The sequence below is a fragment of the Syngnathoides biaculeatus genome, chromosome 16, assembly GCF_019802595.1.
Source record: "Syngnathoides biaculeatus isolate LvHL_M chromosome 16, ASM1980259v1, whole genome shotgun sequence".
NCBI classification, from domain to species: Eukaryota; Metazoa; Chordata; class Actinopteri; order Syngnathiformes; family Syngnathidae; genus Syngnathoides; species Syngnathoides biaculeatus.
In genome coordinates this window covers 24,944,393-24,957,943 of record NC_084655.1, presented here as the reverse complement: position 1 = coordinate 24,957,943, position 13,551 = coordinate 24,944,393, and the positions used below count along the sequence as shown (strand labels likewise).

Below are 13,551 nucleotides of genomic sequence, written 5' to 3'. Positions count from 1 at the left end.
GTGCTCTTGATTCTTGTCTTTCCAGCTTTTTTTGGGCGCGGGGGAGGCTGAAGCAATTTTCACATCCAAAATGTCACGTGACTTTTTTTTTCCTCCTGTACGTATCTTGATTTCTTTTCACATCCGTCCATCCATTTTCTTCGCCGCTGAGCCTGACGAGGGATGAGGCAGCAGGAGGGCCACGCCCTGAACCGGTCGCCGGCCAATCGCAGGGCACACGGAGACAAAGCAGTCCCACCGACGGGGGCAATTTCCAGTGCGTGTTTTTGGGATGCGGGAGGAAAGCCACGCAGGCACGGGGAGAACACGCATCCAGACTCCTCACAGGAGGCCGACACTTCCCAGCCGCCGTTATTTCACATCCAAAACAATAACAATTGTAAGTTTGTTTATTTCCAGCGGGACGGTCCGGTCGAGACGCGCAAAAATGTTCCCCGCTCGTGCGCCACTCGTCATCAAAAGATCTTTTCTCGTTTCCTTGTTTAGTTGTGTCGCTGTCCAAATGTGGCTTCCGACGGCGCCGGCTCAGTTCGTGGCCTTTGCCGAGTCGGAACGCTCCATTCCTGCTTTTTGCTCCGGTGCCTCGGCGGACATTGAACCCGAACGCACCTCGCGTCGCCTAGCGACGCTGGACGCAAACGGCAACGCGCGCGCCCTTTGTAGCGCTTGTGTTGCCTAGCGACGACGGACCCCAACGCGGCACGCAGAAGCACCGGTCGAGTTTTTGAGCATGTCGCGGGACGACGACGACGTGACCTTCGCGGATCTCCTGGATTTGAGTTTCGGGACCCCCCGCTTGGGCGTGGTGGACTTGGGTTCCTTGCGCCGGCTCCTGCTGGCGATCGTCACCCGCCTGGGAATCGAGCAGGCTCGCGGTTCTGAACTCCTGGATCGCATTCGGACCTGCGAGGACGGACTGGCGCAGGTCAGCTTCCAATTCCCCGCGCATCTCAAGGTTGTGTGGGCGTCAGGTCGATCCATCCAATACCTGAGCTGCTTATCCTCACCAGGGTCCCGGGCGGGAGGCGGGGTACGCCCCGAACCGGTCGCCGGCCAAGAGTCGCAATCGCACGGACGAGCGACCAGTCCGGGGCGTACCCCGCTGCAACACGGCCGGGGGTCGGCTCCGACGCTGGCGTGACCCTCGTGAGGCTAAGTGGCGAAGACAATGGATGGGAGAGTTCACGTCTTTGAGCGTTCCAAAGATGAACGAGTTGAAAGTCGCCCTTTGTCACGACATGTGGCTGCAATGCAAATAAAAGGCGGGGGCTGCAAAATTCCTGGCTGGAAGCCCACCGCAAAAATGTTGTTTTATTGCAGACGCACTCGGCGTGGGGCCAGCGGGAAGCGTTTCTCCAAAACAACCGAATGTGACTTTTCAGACACTCTGCTAATTAGCCTTCCGGCTCATGCTAGTCGGCCGGCGCTAAACGTTTAGCATCAGCTGACTTTGCTGTCGCCGCAGGCCCTGACGCTCCTGCAGGACGTCCGGGATCAGACGTCCGCCGCGAAGCTGCGGAGCGAGGAGCTCTACCGGGTAGGTCCCCGCCCGACAAGCCCCGTCGGCATTTGTTGCCCGCTAACGAGCCGCCGCGACGCGCCCGCAGGATCTGGCGTCGGCCTCGCTGGACGGCCTGAAGGACGCCGGCGTCCGGCTGGAAGCTCGCGTGGACGCGTTGGAGGCGCGAAAGGCGGACGGGGAGCAGGTGGACGAGCTGCGGCGGCTCGTCCGCGACGCGGGTCACGTCCGACTCTCGGCTTTAGCGCGGCGATGTCCTCGCGCCTTCGCGGCGTCATTTCTCGTCGTGTTCCCGTTCAGATCGGCGGGAAGCGTGCAGACATCTGGACGAGCGCGTCAGGCGCCACGAGGACGCCATCGAGCGCCTCAGCCGGGAATGTCGGCAGGTGAGCGGCGAGCGTTGGCGGTACGGGAAAGAAGTCGTGCAGTTGGTGAAGCTCGCGTACGAGCGCCATTCGGGGGTGACCGCCGTGTCAATTCGTGACAAAACGGACGGAATTGGAATTGGAAACGGGTCCCATTTCCAATTGGAGTTCCATTTTGGAGACTTCCTTCCACCACACACGACGCCCGTGATTGGCTCTCTTCGGTCACGGGGCTTTCTGACGTCTCCTGAAACATGACCGCGATCGTCCTTTTTCCGAGCCGCTTATCCTCACAAGCGTCGCGGGAGTGCTGGGCAAAAGGCCGACCACACCCGGTTTGCTTTTATGAAGTTCAATAATTAGGAGCGCTGCAGAAATTTGGGGGCGGGGTCGCAACCTCTGACTTCAGCTCGACGATCTCCGAGAGGCCGCCGACCGCGTGATGTCGTCACTGACCTCCGACAAACGAGGCCGTGACCCGCACGCCCTCGGCGCGAAGTCGGATCTTCTCCCGGAGCGCAAAATGGCCGACGCCGTGCGGCCGCAGCACGAGGTCAGCGAACGACTTTGCGCGGGTGCGTGCGTACGCGTGTGGACATTTTGTGCATGTATCTGCGTGCGTGCAGGCGTCCATCTCAAAACTTCAGCGCGAGTGCGACAAACTACAAGAGGCCGTCAGGCGTCTCCATGACGACAACAAACACAAACAGGTCCACATCCAGGTAACGACTCATACGCGGCGCGTTAAAGTGTTGAACGACCACGCGCAACGTGGCAAAAAGTGTCACGCGGTTTCCGTAGCAACTGCTGAGGACCGCAGAGCATCTGCAGGAGAACAAAGCCGACAAAAGCTCGCTTCACGCCGAAGTCGTAAGATTCCTCCGCCGGAACGTCGGCCCGCTACCAATCGCCGCGGTGGGTGACGCCAGTGTGTGCGCGTCCGTGTCAGAAGAAGCATCTGGAAGCTGAGCGCAGGAACCTCCGGAGGAGCGGCGGCGAGAGGCGGCGCAGCCCGGAAGATTCTCAGCGTGACGCCGAGGCCGCGACCGCCGCCGGCGTCAGGAAGTACGTCGGTACCCCAGAGCGCCACCTTTGCCTTTTTGCATAAACGGACGTGGCTCGGGGAGAAATGGCCGCACGGCCGTGACGTCACTTCCTGTGCTTGTGTGTGTGTGCGCGCGCAGACAGCTGCTGGACACGCATCGTTGCCTGTCATGTGACCGCCGCGTCCTTCGCCATCTTGACGCAGCGTGAGTCCTTGCAAAACACACACGCAAGCGCATACTGCAGCGTTGTAATTTTTTTTTTTTTTTTTGAGGGGGGCGTGGCCTTTGTCTGACTTGACACAGTTCAGGCAAACTCTTCCTGATGCTTCGAGTTGTTGACCTGCGGGGGGCGCCGTCTGTGTCGCATTCAGGTACCCGCCGGTGTCCCGCAGCTGCGGCGGGGCGACCTCGGCCCCCCGCCGGCGCCTCGCCGGACGGACGGCGCGCATCGCATGAGGGAAAAACGGCCTCTCCAATTTGCCACCAGTCCGTTGCTGGAAAGCAGTCATTGGTGCAAAGGAAGTCTTGTTGCATTTGGGAATGAGAAGGAGTAGCCTGGGTCGTTAGGGGGCCTTCTTTTTTGAAAATTCTATTTGAGATCATTCATTTGCGTGAATATACCTACATATGATTGCATTCACAAAATATGCTGAGCAATTGTAAAACCCCCAAAATGACGCCAATATTTGCCTTCCACGAGAATGATGGGAGGGTTCCCCAAGTAAACATGACAAAAATGCCGGGGTTCGATGTAGTCTCCCGTCTTGATGAAGAAGTACGCCACCTTTGTCCTTGCTTAATCATCGTAGTCCACGACACGGATACGTCCCTGGGGAGGCGGGAAAGGGTCGAGGATCGGGGGCAGCGTTTGGGCTCCTTCCCTCGGTCCCCGGAAGGACTTTTACTGGCCATTTTAGGAACTCTCGGGCTCCACCATATGTCGTCGCCGCTGACTTCCTGGGTCGCGACCTGGCCACCAATGACATCATGGGAGTAGGCCCCTCCCTCTAGGAGGGGGGGGGGGGGGCTCATTCATCTCTTCCCTCGTATGAATCTTTCCAAGGTCAATAAAGTGCTTGATGGAAAACGTCAATCATCTTCCTTCGTCTTTGTGTTGGGGGGAGGGGGGGGGGGGGGCAATGACTCCAAATAATAAAATCAGAGGCAACATCATTTATAAAGCTTTAGGATAAAAAGTGGACTCTCTAAATGTTACGAGATTTTTTTTTTTTTTGTGCATTTCTGCTCAATGTCCCACAAAGTACGTGTGAGGAGTTTGCAAAACGTTTGTAAAGAGCTGCAAAAGTATGAAATGGCAAAATCCAAGCGAGAGCGCCAAAACGTTTCCGGTCAATGCGCCGACGGGGCCGGCTGTCAATCACCCCGTCGGGTTTCGCCGGCCGTCGGTTCGGACAACAGCGCACCGACGAGGGCGAGTCCCGCAACGCTCGCGCGCCGTCTCCGTGACAACGTTGGGCAAACGAGCACTTTGCCTCCATTCGAAGGACAACACGTGATTATTGCCGTTTATGAATCGTAACACGATGTTAGGCACCAAAGAATCATCAAGGCGTGTTGATGCATTTTTTGCACCGTCAATCTGAAATCTTTTCCTGCTTAAAATAATCAACAGATACGAACGGGAGGCGGCCATCTTGACAAGAAGGTCAGACACGCACCAAAACGAACAAAATACAAAAGCAACGTCATACAAAAGGAAGAAATCAAGATGCGCGACACCGGCGGGAGGGGTCACGTGACTGACGCCAGCCAATCACCTCACCGGAAAATGATGACGTCGCACTCGCGGCGCTTAAGATGACGGACGAGCGACAATTTGAACCTCTGACCTCGCAACTTTGAGGCAGGTGCGCAAACGTGTCGCTCACCGTGCTGACAATAGTTAATAGTAAGGGCAACATCTTTTCACAAACTTACTTTGACGAGAGTCCTGCTTCCCCCTTCAAACGTCTAAACAATGACAGCGACTTGAAGCACATTTGAAGCCGCAGACATTTTGCGCGTTCCGCCGTTTACGTCTCGATCGTCTCATCGCGTAACTAACATAACTGTACGATGTCGTGTTCTATTTTTTCTTGAACTAAAAACATATGCAGCTAGCTAGGCTAGTCGGGCCGCAGCTGAGCTAGCACCCCCCCCCCCCACACACACACACACACACACAAAAGCACTTAAGAACTGAAGTAACTGTTAGCCGTTAGCATAGGATAGCGTGAAGAAAGCTGAAAGGGGACCTGGAAGTGCCATTGTGCCGCCTGGAGGAGCTGCCGGGAACTGCTGAGAATTGCTCGGCCTGCTCGTCGCCGCCTCCGTCGGTCGATGCCAACTGCTTGATCGTCACTTAATGCCGAAGTTCGTCCATGTTTGCGCGACACGTGGCGAGTCCGCAGCGTCCTCAATTATGTCTGGCTTGTGTATTGCTATTGGGTAGTACAGGATATTAGATATGGATGGATCGATGGATGAAGTTCGTCTGGTGTACGCGTGGACCGGCGTGGCCACGAACCGGGGCAACATTTTATTTCTTGATTTTGTAACTTTTTGCTGTCGTCACTACTACCGACGTGCTCGACGATACTGATTGGTCGCGTCAACACGCAGAGGTGCTAGAACGTCGCTGATTGGTTGAGGAGGCGACGCTTTGAAACCGGAGGAGTAGTTAGTTCGGCTGCTTCAAATGAAGTTATTTCATTGTTTCTCCTATTTTGCATTCTCTCTCAAAATCACGCTGTGGTTTTCATTTTGTTGATAGTTTCGCTTAAACCAAGAGTTTCCTTTGCAGGCGCGTGTGAATGACGTCACGTTGATTTGCTGTTGGACAAATGACGCAAGCGGTCACGAATTATCAACATTTCTTGACCAAAATGAATACAAAGGCAGCATCCCTCTGTCGTGTCACGCAAATACATCTTTTCGCGTTTTACTTCCTTGCTGCGATAAATTGATTCGCTCAAATAAACACATTTGGACGTGAATATCATAAAAAAAAAAGCTGACTTTGAGCTTTAACTTCCACATATTTCGTCCTGGTGGAAATTATTCTTGAATAACTGCTTGTTTACTATTCCCATATTAATATATGAACAAAGTGCTCGACTTCGTGTGTTTCAAAACCAAATTAACAAACGGGTGAATTAAAAAAAAAACACTTGTACCATAGCGCCCTCTTTTGTTCAAAAATGATGATTGACTCTGTTTACGTACAATGCACGGGACGACGAAATAGAGAAAAAAGAAAACGTAGCTAGACAGAAAAAAACGAAAAAAAAACCCTCTGAATGAAAAAGAGAAAAAAACATTAACACCCCCCCCCCCCCGCAAAAAAAAAAAAAAAAATAGCCCTCAAAATGACTCAGTAAAACAGGGGCAGTCCTTTCCCACTATTACAGCACAGCGTACTGTACATACGCGCACCGTACATGATTGTTATGTTTTTATCGTTTGAACAAAGCACAACATAGAGTGGCGATGTCAAATAGATAAACGTCCGTCATCAAAGGAATTTCATGGTTTACTTTGGCCACCAACACACTGAATGTAAATAATAATTTACAAACAATACTTTTGCCGACTTATATGGACATATAAATCCAGTAAAATTACAAAATGGGCTTCTTGAGGTTGCTGTGGGTGGCGTGGGGGTGGTGGGGGCGCTTACGACGTGTGAAGGAATGCACGTTTCGAATACAAACTAAAAGCTGAGGGGCGGGGGTCCCCCACGAGGAATCTGCAAAGTCATAAAAAAGCCATCACATCCATCCATACTCCCTCACAGACCGAAAGAAAGATAAATAAAATGCTTCGACGGATGGATGGATGGATGGATGGAAGGAGGACGGACAGAAAGCGCGTTCGAGTGTCTCCGTGACGACGGCTGGGCCAATGGGCGCGCGGCAGATTGTTTACAAGGGGGCGTGGCGGCAGTTGCCACGGTTACGCGTTCAGGTATTAAAGTGTCGCCGCGGGACGCGCGTCCGTCTTGCTTCACTTGCGTGGCTCTTTGGTCGCGCACACGCACGCGCACGCAGCAAGCGGGTGCGCGCGCATTTCACCCCGACGAGAGACGCTTCGCTGCAGGTAAGATCACATTTCGAGCTTTGTTTCTTCTTGAGTTTCAACAGGTCCTCGGCTCTTATTGTTGCCATGACTCGACGTGAAAACGTGCAAAATGTCCGTCACGTCACGTTGAGGAGATGGTTAAGCGGTCCAAAACGTTGCTAAAGTTCGATTCCAGATGAAAATGTCGCTTGTTCTTCTTTGTGGGCGCTCGCAGGTGTGAAGAGAAACTCACTGTGTTCAAATGAGTCCTCACTCGCTCACTGGCTCATTCACACATTCACTCGCTCTCACTTCCTCCATCTCGCACTTGACTGGATTCAGCAGAGTCCTCACGCCGTCCCGCTCTCATTTCCACTCGCTCGCTCGCTCGCTCACTCGCTCACTCGCTCACTCACTCGCTCACTCGCTCACTCGCTCACTCGCTCACTCACTCGCTCACTCGCTCACTCTGTGTGTGTAATGCAGTCGTGAAGTGAGGAAGGTGAGGAAGAGGAGATCGTCACGGCGATGATGAGCATGGATCCGGGCCACCAGGGGGATCCCGAGGAGTGCGAGGCTCTGGAGGAGGTTCTGGTGGCGGCGGCGGCCCAGGCGGAGGCCCAGGCGGAGGCCCAGGCGGAGGCCCAGGCGGAGGCCCAGGCGGCGGCGAGCGAGTCCTGGGGTGGCGGCGGCGGCGGCGGCGACGCCGCTTTGGACGACAGCCTGACCAGCCTGCAGTGGCTGCAGGACTTCTCCATCCTGGGGGCCGGCGTCCCCCCGGGCCGGCCGCACCGCCGGCGCCACCTGCTGAGCCCGGAGGCGCCCGCCTCCCCGCTGGCGGCCGACCCGGCCTCGGCGGGGCCGTGGGCGGCGCCCGGCGTGCCCACGGCGGCCGCCTACAGCCGCCTGCGGCCGCTGCCCGCCATCGTGGCGCGCGGGCACTGCCCCGACGAGGTGGACTACAAGACGGACGCGGGCGTCAAGCCGCCGTACTCGTACGCGCACCTCATCTGCATGGCCATGAAGCACAGCAAGACCAGCAAGATGACCCTGGCCGGCATCTACAAGTGGATCACGGACAACTTCTGCTACTTCCGCCACGCGGAGCCCACCTGGCAGGTACACGCATAAACACAAGTGCAAACTCACACGTACACACTGGAGTTCACGCGAGAGTAGGAGTAGGTGTGACTTTGTGTGTGTGTGGGGGGGGGGGCGGGGGGGCAGGCACAAGTTTAATTTGCCGCATGAATGATTGATGAAGCCTTTGGCTTGTTTTTGCAGCGCCACCATGGGGCAGATAATATTTAACAGAGGTCAGCGGGGTGGCGGGGGGGCTAGCGTGAATGCTAACAGCGCACACTTCATACTTCCCGCTTGAATGCGCCACGCGGGACGCTAACGGTGTGACTTCCAACAAGATATTTTGAGTTTTAGTTTGAAATTTCGGAACCGTAAAATCCGCACTGAAAATGCTTTTGTGCTCATTTGTCAATGCGGGAACGATTGTGAGCGCAGCGACCGCTCACAAACGCGTCGTCGACTCCCTCGTCGCAATCAAAACATTTTTGAGGGAGGACGACACGCTTGGCTCGATTGCTGAAACGATGACTCGACTCGACGATTTTCATATCGTGGAATATGATGATGGACCACGGCGGCGGCGGCGTAACAAATATTCCCAAAACACTTGATAGTGATTTTTATTGTGTGGATGTTATCGTTGACTTTAGAGGTGAAATGATGAATCACGTACTTACTCCTCACGATTCGCGATTTTGACGACGGCGTCCCGTTGACCAGACCGAAGCCGTTTCTTGCTTTGGCGCCGTCTGGTGGCACGTTTGAGTTTTGTTGACGTGAGGAGAGGAGCTTCATTTCGCCATGCTAAGCTAGGCTAAGTGCGTGGCGTGTGTCGTTGCAGAACTCGATCCGCCACAACCTGTCCCTCAACAAGTGCTTCATCAAAGTTCCTCGTCAGAAGGACGAGCCCGGAAAGGGCGGCTTCTGGAAGATCGAGCCGCAGTACGCCGAGCGCCTCCTGAGCGGCGCCTACAAGAAGCGCCGCGTGCCGCCCGTCAGGATCAACCCGGCGCTGCGGAGCCGGCTGGGCCTCGCCCCGCCTCCGCCCCCCTCCGCCAACCCCGCCGGCCCCCTGCGCGTGGACGCCCAGTCTCAGCGGCTCCTGCGGGAGTTTGAGGAGGCCACGGAGCAGAGCTGGGACCGGGGCACCATGCTGGGGTCCTGGCCCGTCCCCCGGGGCGGCGCCAAGAGGAAATCGGGCTGCAGGAGCGGCGGAGGCAAGACCCCCCGCCGCTCGACTTCCCCCCTGCTCTCCTTGGACGAGCAGAAGGAGAACGGCCCCCTCAAGGGCGACTTCGACTGGGACGCCCTGCTGGACTCGGCGCTCAGCGGCGAGCTCAGCCTGCGCGCCGACGACGCCTTAGCCCCCGTCATCAAGGACGAGGGGCCGAGCGCGGACCCCCCGGCCGACCCTCTGGCCGAGTCCCACAAGTCCTTCTTGGGCTCGGCCTTCCTGGAGAGCCCCTGGCCGGAGGAAGAGGCGGAGTCGGAGCGCGCTGACTTCATGTGCGGCGCCGGCGTCAACCTGGAGCAACTGTTTGACCTCGCCGAGCCCCCCCCGGAGCCCCTGCTCTGAGGCTGGCCGGACCCCGCGCCGTTTACGTAAGCCGCCCGAATTTCACATTTCTCTCGTCCAGTTTCTCCGCCAATTTTCTTCACTTCCGCTGGGATCAGACAACCGGATGTTAGCCCCAATCGCAAACGACTTTCCAGGTCGTGTTTCGCTGAGAATGAGACCCTACCCTAACCCTGCGGTCGCCCCGCTACGTCGTGTTTCCGTCTATTTCGCCACACGGACCAGAAACCTCTGACGCAGCGCCTTGACATCGCCCAATAGGAATGCACGGTGTGACGCCTGCCTTGCTCAAACTTCGACAGAACGGCAGCTGTCAAATGTTCATGTACGAGCGGGAGCGCTCGCGCTAGCTACCGGCGTAATGTTTTGTTGCTAGCTGTAGTAAAAGTGCGCGGCCACGATGTCATGCTCTCCACCCCGAATTGACGACCCGGGTGACATCTCCGGCTCAGAACACAACCTTTTTTTTTTTTTTTTTTTAATTTTTTTGTGCCCCCCCCCCCCCCAAATACAAAACTAATGTCGTTACCTCCACGGTAACGGTCGTCTCCGGTAGCGATGACACATTTTATGGTCTCGCCTCTCCCGACGCGATTTTGTCCCACTGATCGGAAAAGACCCGACCGGCCGATACGTGTCGTCCGCTCGTAGCAGCGGAGACGCCACACACGTCCCATCCGGTGAGCTGGAGACCAATCATCTGTCTGTCCGTCCGTCCACCCATCAACTGCTTGTTGGATGTACGAGATGAAAGGATGCAAAAATGTATCCATCTGTTCCTCCATCCAGTTCAGGGTCTGATCCCGGATTACCTTTTCGGTCGAGAGGCCGGTTACGCCCCAGACTGGTCGCCAGCCAATCGCAGGACACGCGTCGACAACTGGCGTGACAAATGTTTCTCCTCCTGCGTGAAGCTAACGTGCGAAGATGATTTTCGAAATCCAAGTCCCGGAGCGGCAATTGGAATCCCGCGTTAGCCGCTCGATTGGCGAGCCATCCAAATGCTTTTAGTTTTTGTTGCCCCCCCCCGGTCCCCCCCCCCCCCCTCCTTCAATGGACCTAAGTGCTGCTTTGGCCCCGCCTCCTCAGTCTCGTCACGACGTCACATTTGCCAAATGACGCGTCCGTCAACGTTTTTGTAGACGTCAAAGTGATGATGACGTTTGGTCACGTCGCGACGCCGCACCTCACGATTGGCTGTTTTCTATGCATTTTTTTTAAAACAATAAAAATGTCTTCCTTCTACGCGTTGTCGTGGCCAAATTCACACACACAAAACGTTGTGTACAATCCAACGACTACAAGGACGAGCGCTCTTAAGATCGAGCTTTTTTGTTTTTGCTTATTTTGAATGTATCCCCCAGAATAACAGAGTAGGCGGAAATGCATTTGATTGGATTCCTTTTTTTGATGAAGGTTTCAGACAACTCGGTCGCGATGGCACTTTGCGTGGGCGGTCCTGACGGTGGGCCTTTGTCCTCCGTGTCTTTTGTGCGCGCATGTTACAGGGGCCCATACATCAGCAGCTCAGACCCCCTCGGAGCCGACCCCCCAGGTCGGGTCACGTGCGGTGTCATGTGACACGTGACGGACACCCGACGCGCCGTTCGCCGTCCGTCACCCGATCCCTGCTCCGTTGGCCCTAAACAAGGATTTTAACGGCTGGATTACGGCAACTTTTTGAGACGGTGGACCTCGAATCAAATCCCTTTCTGGCGCTTGCGGAGTAAGGAATGAGCGATTGGATTCACAATCATCGATCATTTCCCGACTCCCGGACGACTAGATCGAGATTCTAAGGAGGCCGCTCCTCCTCAACGCTTCACTACGACCTGAAGAAATGTGTCCGACTTGGTCTAGGGTCTTTCTTTTGCCTACACACGCATGAGTTGCGGGAACGTCCAACTGGGGCGTTTCCACGCTGCCAACCACGAGGCGCTCTAAAGTGGTCACGCCGGCCTGAGGTCCAGGTTTAGACGCTCGAAGAAGTTTGACTTCAAAAAGAGAAAAATCCCCCCTTCCTCGCTCCTCGACCTTTCTTTGAATGCTAAGCATTCGCTCGCTGCCAACCACGAGGCGCTCTAAAGTGGTCACATTAGCGCGAAGCCCCTGCCTCTCCACGCAAAATCTCTTCGATGACGTGGACGCGCTCACCGACAACAACGAGGCACTCTAAAGCGGCCACGTCAGCGTGACGGCCCTGTCCGCACTTCTTCTCTCGCTCTTTGTCCTTGACGCGCAGCGGCAGTATACAGATCTGTCGACGGTATAGCGAACCCAGGTCGTTCCTTCAAAACGGCGCCAGAAATGTCGTCGCGGCGACGGCCGAGCGATTCCCGACACGGGCGGCGTTCGAGGTAACCCGAGGCGGGTAAGACGAGCTCGCTGCCGAAACGCTAAACCTGGCCGCCGGTCACGTTCGTGGTGAGCCGACCCGCGGGAGGCGACCACGCTGTCGACGGACGTGTGACGAGGTCCTAACAGGCGAGCGATCGGGTCGCCGGACGGAGGCCGACGGCAACGAGACCGAGCCCGTCGGCCGCTAGAACTCTCGTCGAGGGGCGGGTCCCGAGATTTACAGCGAGACCGCGGCAAACGGAAGCCCAGTGGCACGTTTGCTGCGGTGATGATGTCATACGTTGCCATCAAAGATGATTTGTGACTCACTGCGCGCGTCTGTGGTTTCTTTTTGAAGGCACGCAAATCGGATTTTGTCAGTCGTTGGCCGCCTTCGCCATCTTGTGTGGCTTATTGTTAGTCGGGAAATTCGTTTGTGTCCAAGTCCACACAACGCAACACAACCCGGCGCTCCGGCTTGTGTGTGTGTGTTGTTATCAGGCGGCGTCAGGGCACCTCAGCTGCCAGTCGGCTGATTTGCGATTTTTTTTTTTTGTTTGTTTTTTTTTCCCCATCGCCGAAGCGAGCAGGAAGCGCACGAGGTCGAGCTTTCCTGCGGTCCGCCGGCCCGCTTGGGTGACTTTTCAATACGTAACCAAATAACCTGCGCGGGGCGCCGTGGCGGGGGTGGGGGCGGGGCTTCCCTCGAGCCTCCTAGCATGTAAGCAGCTCGACGCTAAATACGCAGGAGGCGAGCAGCGGGCGGGTGCCCGCCGAGGATCCGAGGACGCGGGCCGCCCTCCTTCTCGGCGGGTTTCTTGAAGAACTCCTGAACGGAAGGACAAAAAAACCCCCCAAATGAAATCAAAATTGGCATCCTTCACGTTTGTTTGTCTGTGTTAGTTCGAGTGTGTGCGTTATTGTGTGTCCACATGGCTGTGTGGGTTTGCGTGTGTGTATACGCATGTTGGTGTTAACGTGTTGTGCGCGTGTTTACATGCATGTTTTTTGTGCGTGTCCGTGTGCGTCTGTGTTGTGTGCAACTTTCTGCGTGTGTATGTGTTTGGGCGACAACCTTTGACCTCCGACTCATTCAGGACGTCGGCAAACAAGGTCACGGAGGTTTTGGAAGTTCCGTCACGCACCGCCGGCGATCATTCCATCTTTTTTACAGCCGAGACCCGCCGTACACGTCCAGCGTTAGCGCATACACATCCGCAGTGATACGGAAAGCATTCACACTGCTGCCGTTGTCATTTTTTGTCCACCCGACACCCCGCGCGGACGCCAAAAGACGCGGAGTCGTTCAAATGTTTGCAGATGGATGACAAAGCCGCGAGTAGTCCTAGGCCGGCCGGTGACCCGCTGACCTCTTCAGGTCGGGTCGACCGCTTTCCATTTATTTCCGCCGCTCGTCCCCGAGTTGCTTCTCCACCGTCGCTGGGCCCGATCGACAAAAGTCCACGCGAGAACTTACAGCTCCCGATCGGGAGGCCAAAGGAACTGCCTGAAGAGCTCCCACAGAAAAAAAAGTTAAGCGACCTCCGTTGTCCTTCCACGGAAGAC

The 13,551-nt window shown here is 55.9% G+C and overlaps 2 protein-coding genes across 3 annotated transcripts; both read left to right on the top strand.

Annotated features, from left to right (window-relative positions):
- The first annotated feature begins 7 nt into the window (after positions 1 to 7).
- Positions 8 to 4,013, top strand: LOC133514132 (227 kDa spindle- and centromere-associated protein). 2 transcript variants are annotated; one of them, XM_061845520.1, is made up of 11 exons: positions 8 to 379; positions 487 to 925; positions 1,466 to 1,537; positions 1,608 to 1,740; positions 1,820 to 1,905; positions 2,294 to 2,437; positions 2,511 to 2,606; positions 2,686 to 2,754; positions 2,837 to 2,949; positions 3,069 to 3,134; positions 3,302 to 4,013. In XM_061845520.1, exons 2-11 carry the CDS (start codon positions 731 to 733, stop codon positions 3,384 to 3,386), a joined length of 1,059 nt encoding a protein of 352 aa, XP_061701504.1. In that variant the 5' UTR covers positions 8 to 379; positions 487 to 730; the 3' UTR covers positions 3,387 to 4,013. The 2 variants fall into 2 exon arrangements, with proteins under 2 accessions (XP_061701504.1, XP_061701503.1); XM_061845519.1 differs by having other exon boundaries at positions 2,834 to 2,949.
- A 2,899-nt stretch (positions 4,014 to 6,912) lies between these two features.
- Positions 6,913 to 10,834, top strand: foxj1a (forkhead box J1a). Its single transcript, XM_061846273.1, has 3 exons — positions 6,913 to 7,028; positions 7,476 to 8,108; positions 8,914 to 10,834. Exons 2-3 carry the CDS (start codon positions 7,518 to 7,520, stop codon positions 9,646 to 9,648), a joined length of 1,326 nt encoding a protein of 441 aa, XP_061702257.1. The 5' UTR covers positions 6,913 to 7,028; positions 7,476 to 7,517; the 3' UTR covers positions 9,649 to 10,834.
- The last annotated feature ends 2,717 nt before the right edge of the window (positions 10,835 to 13,551 follow it).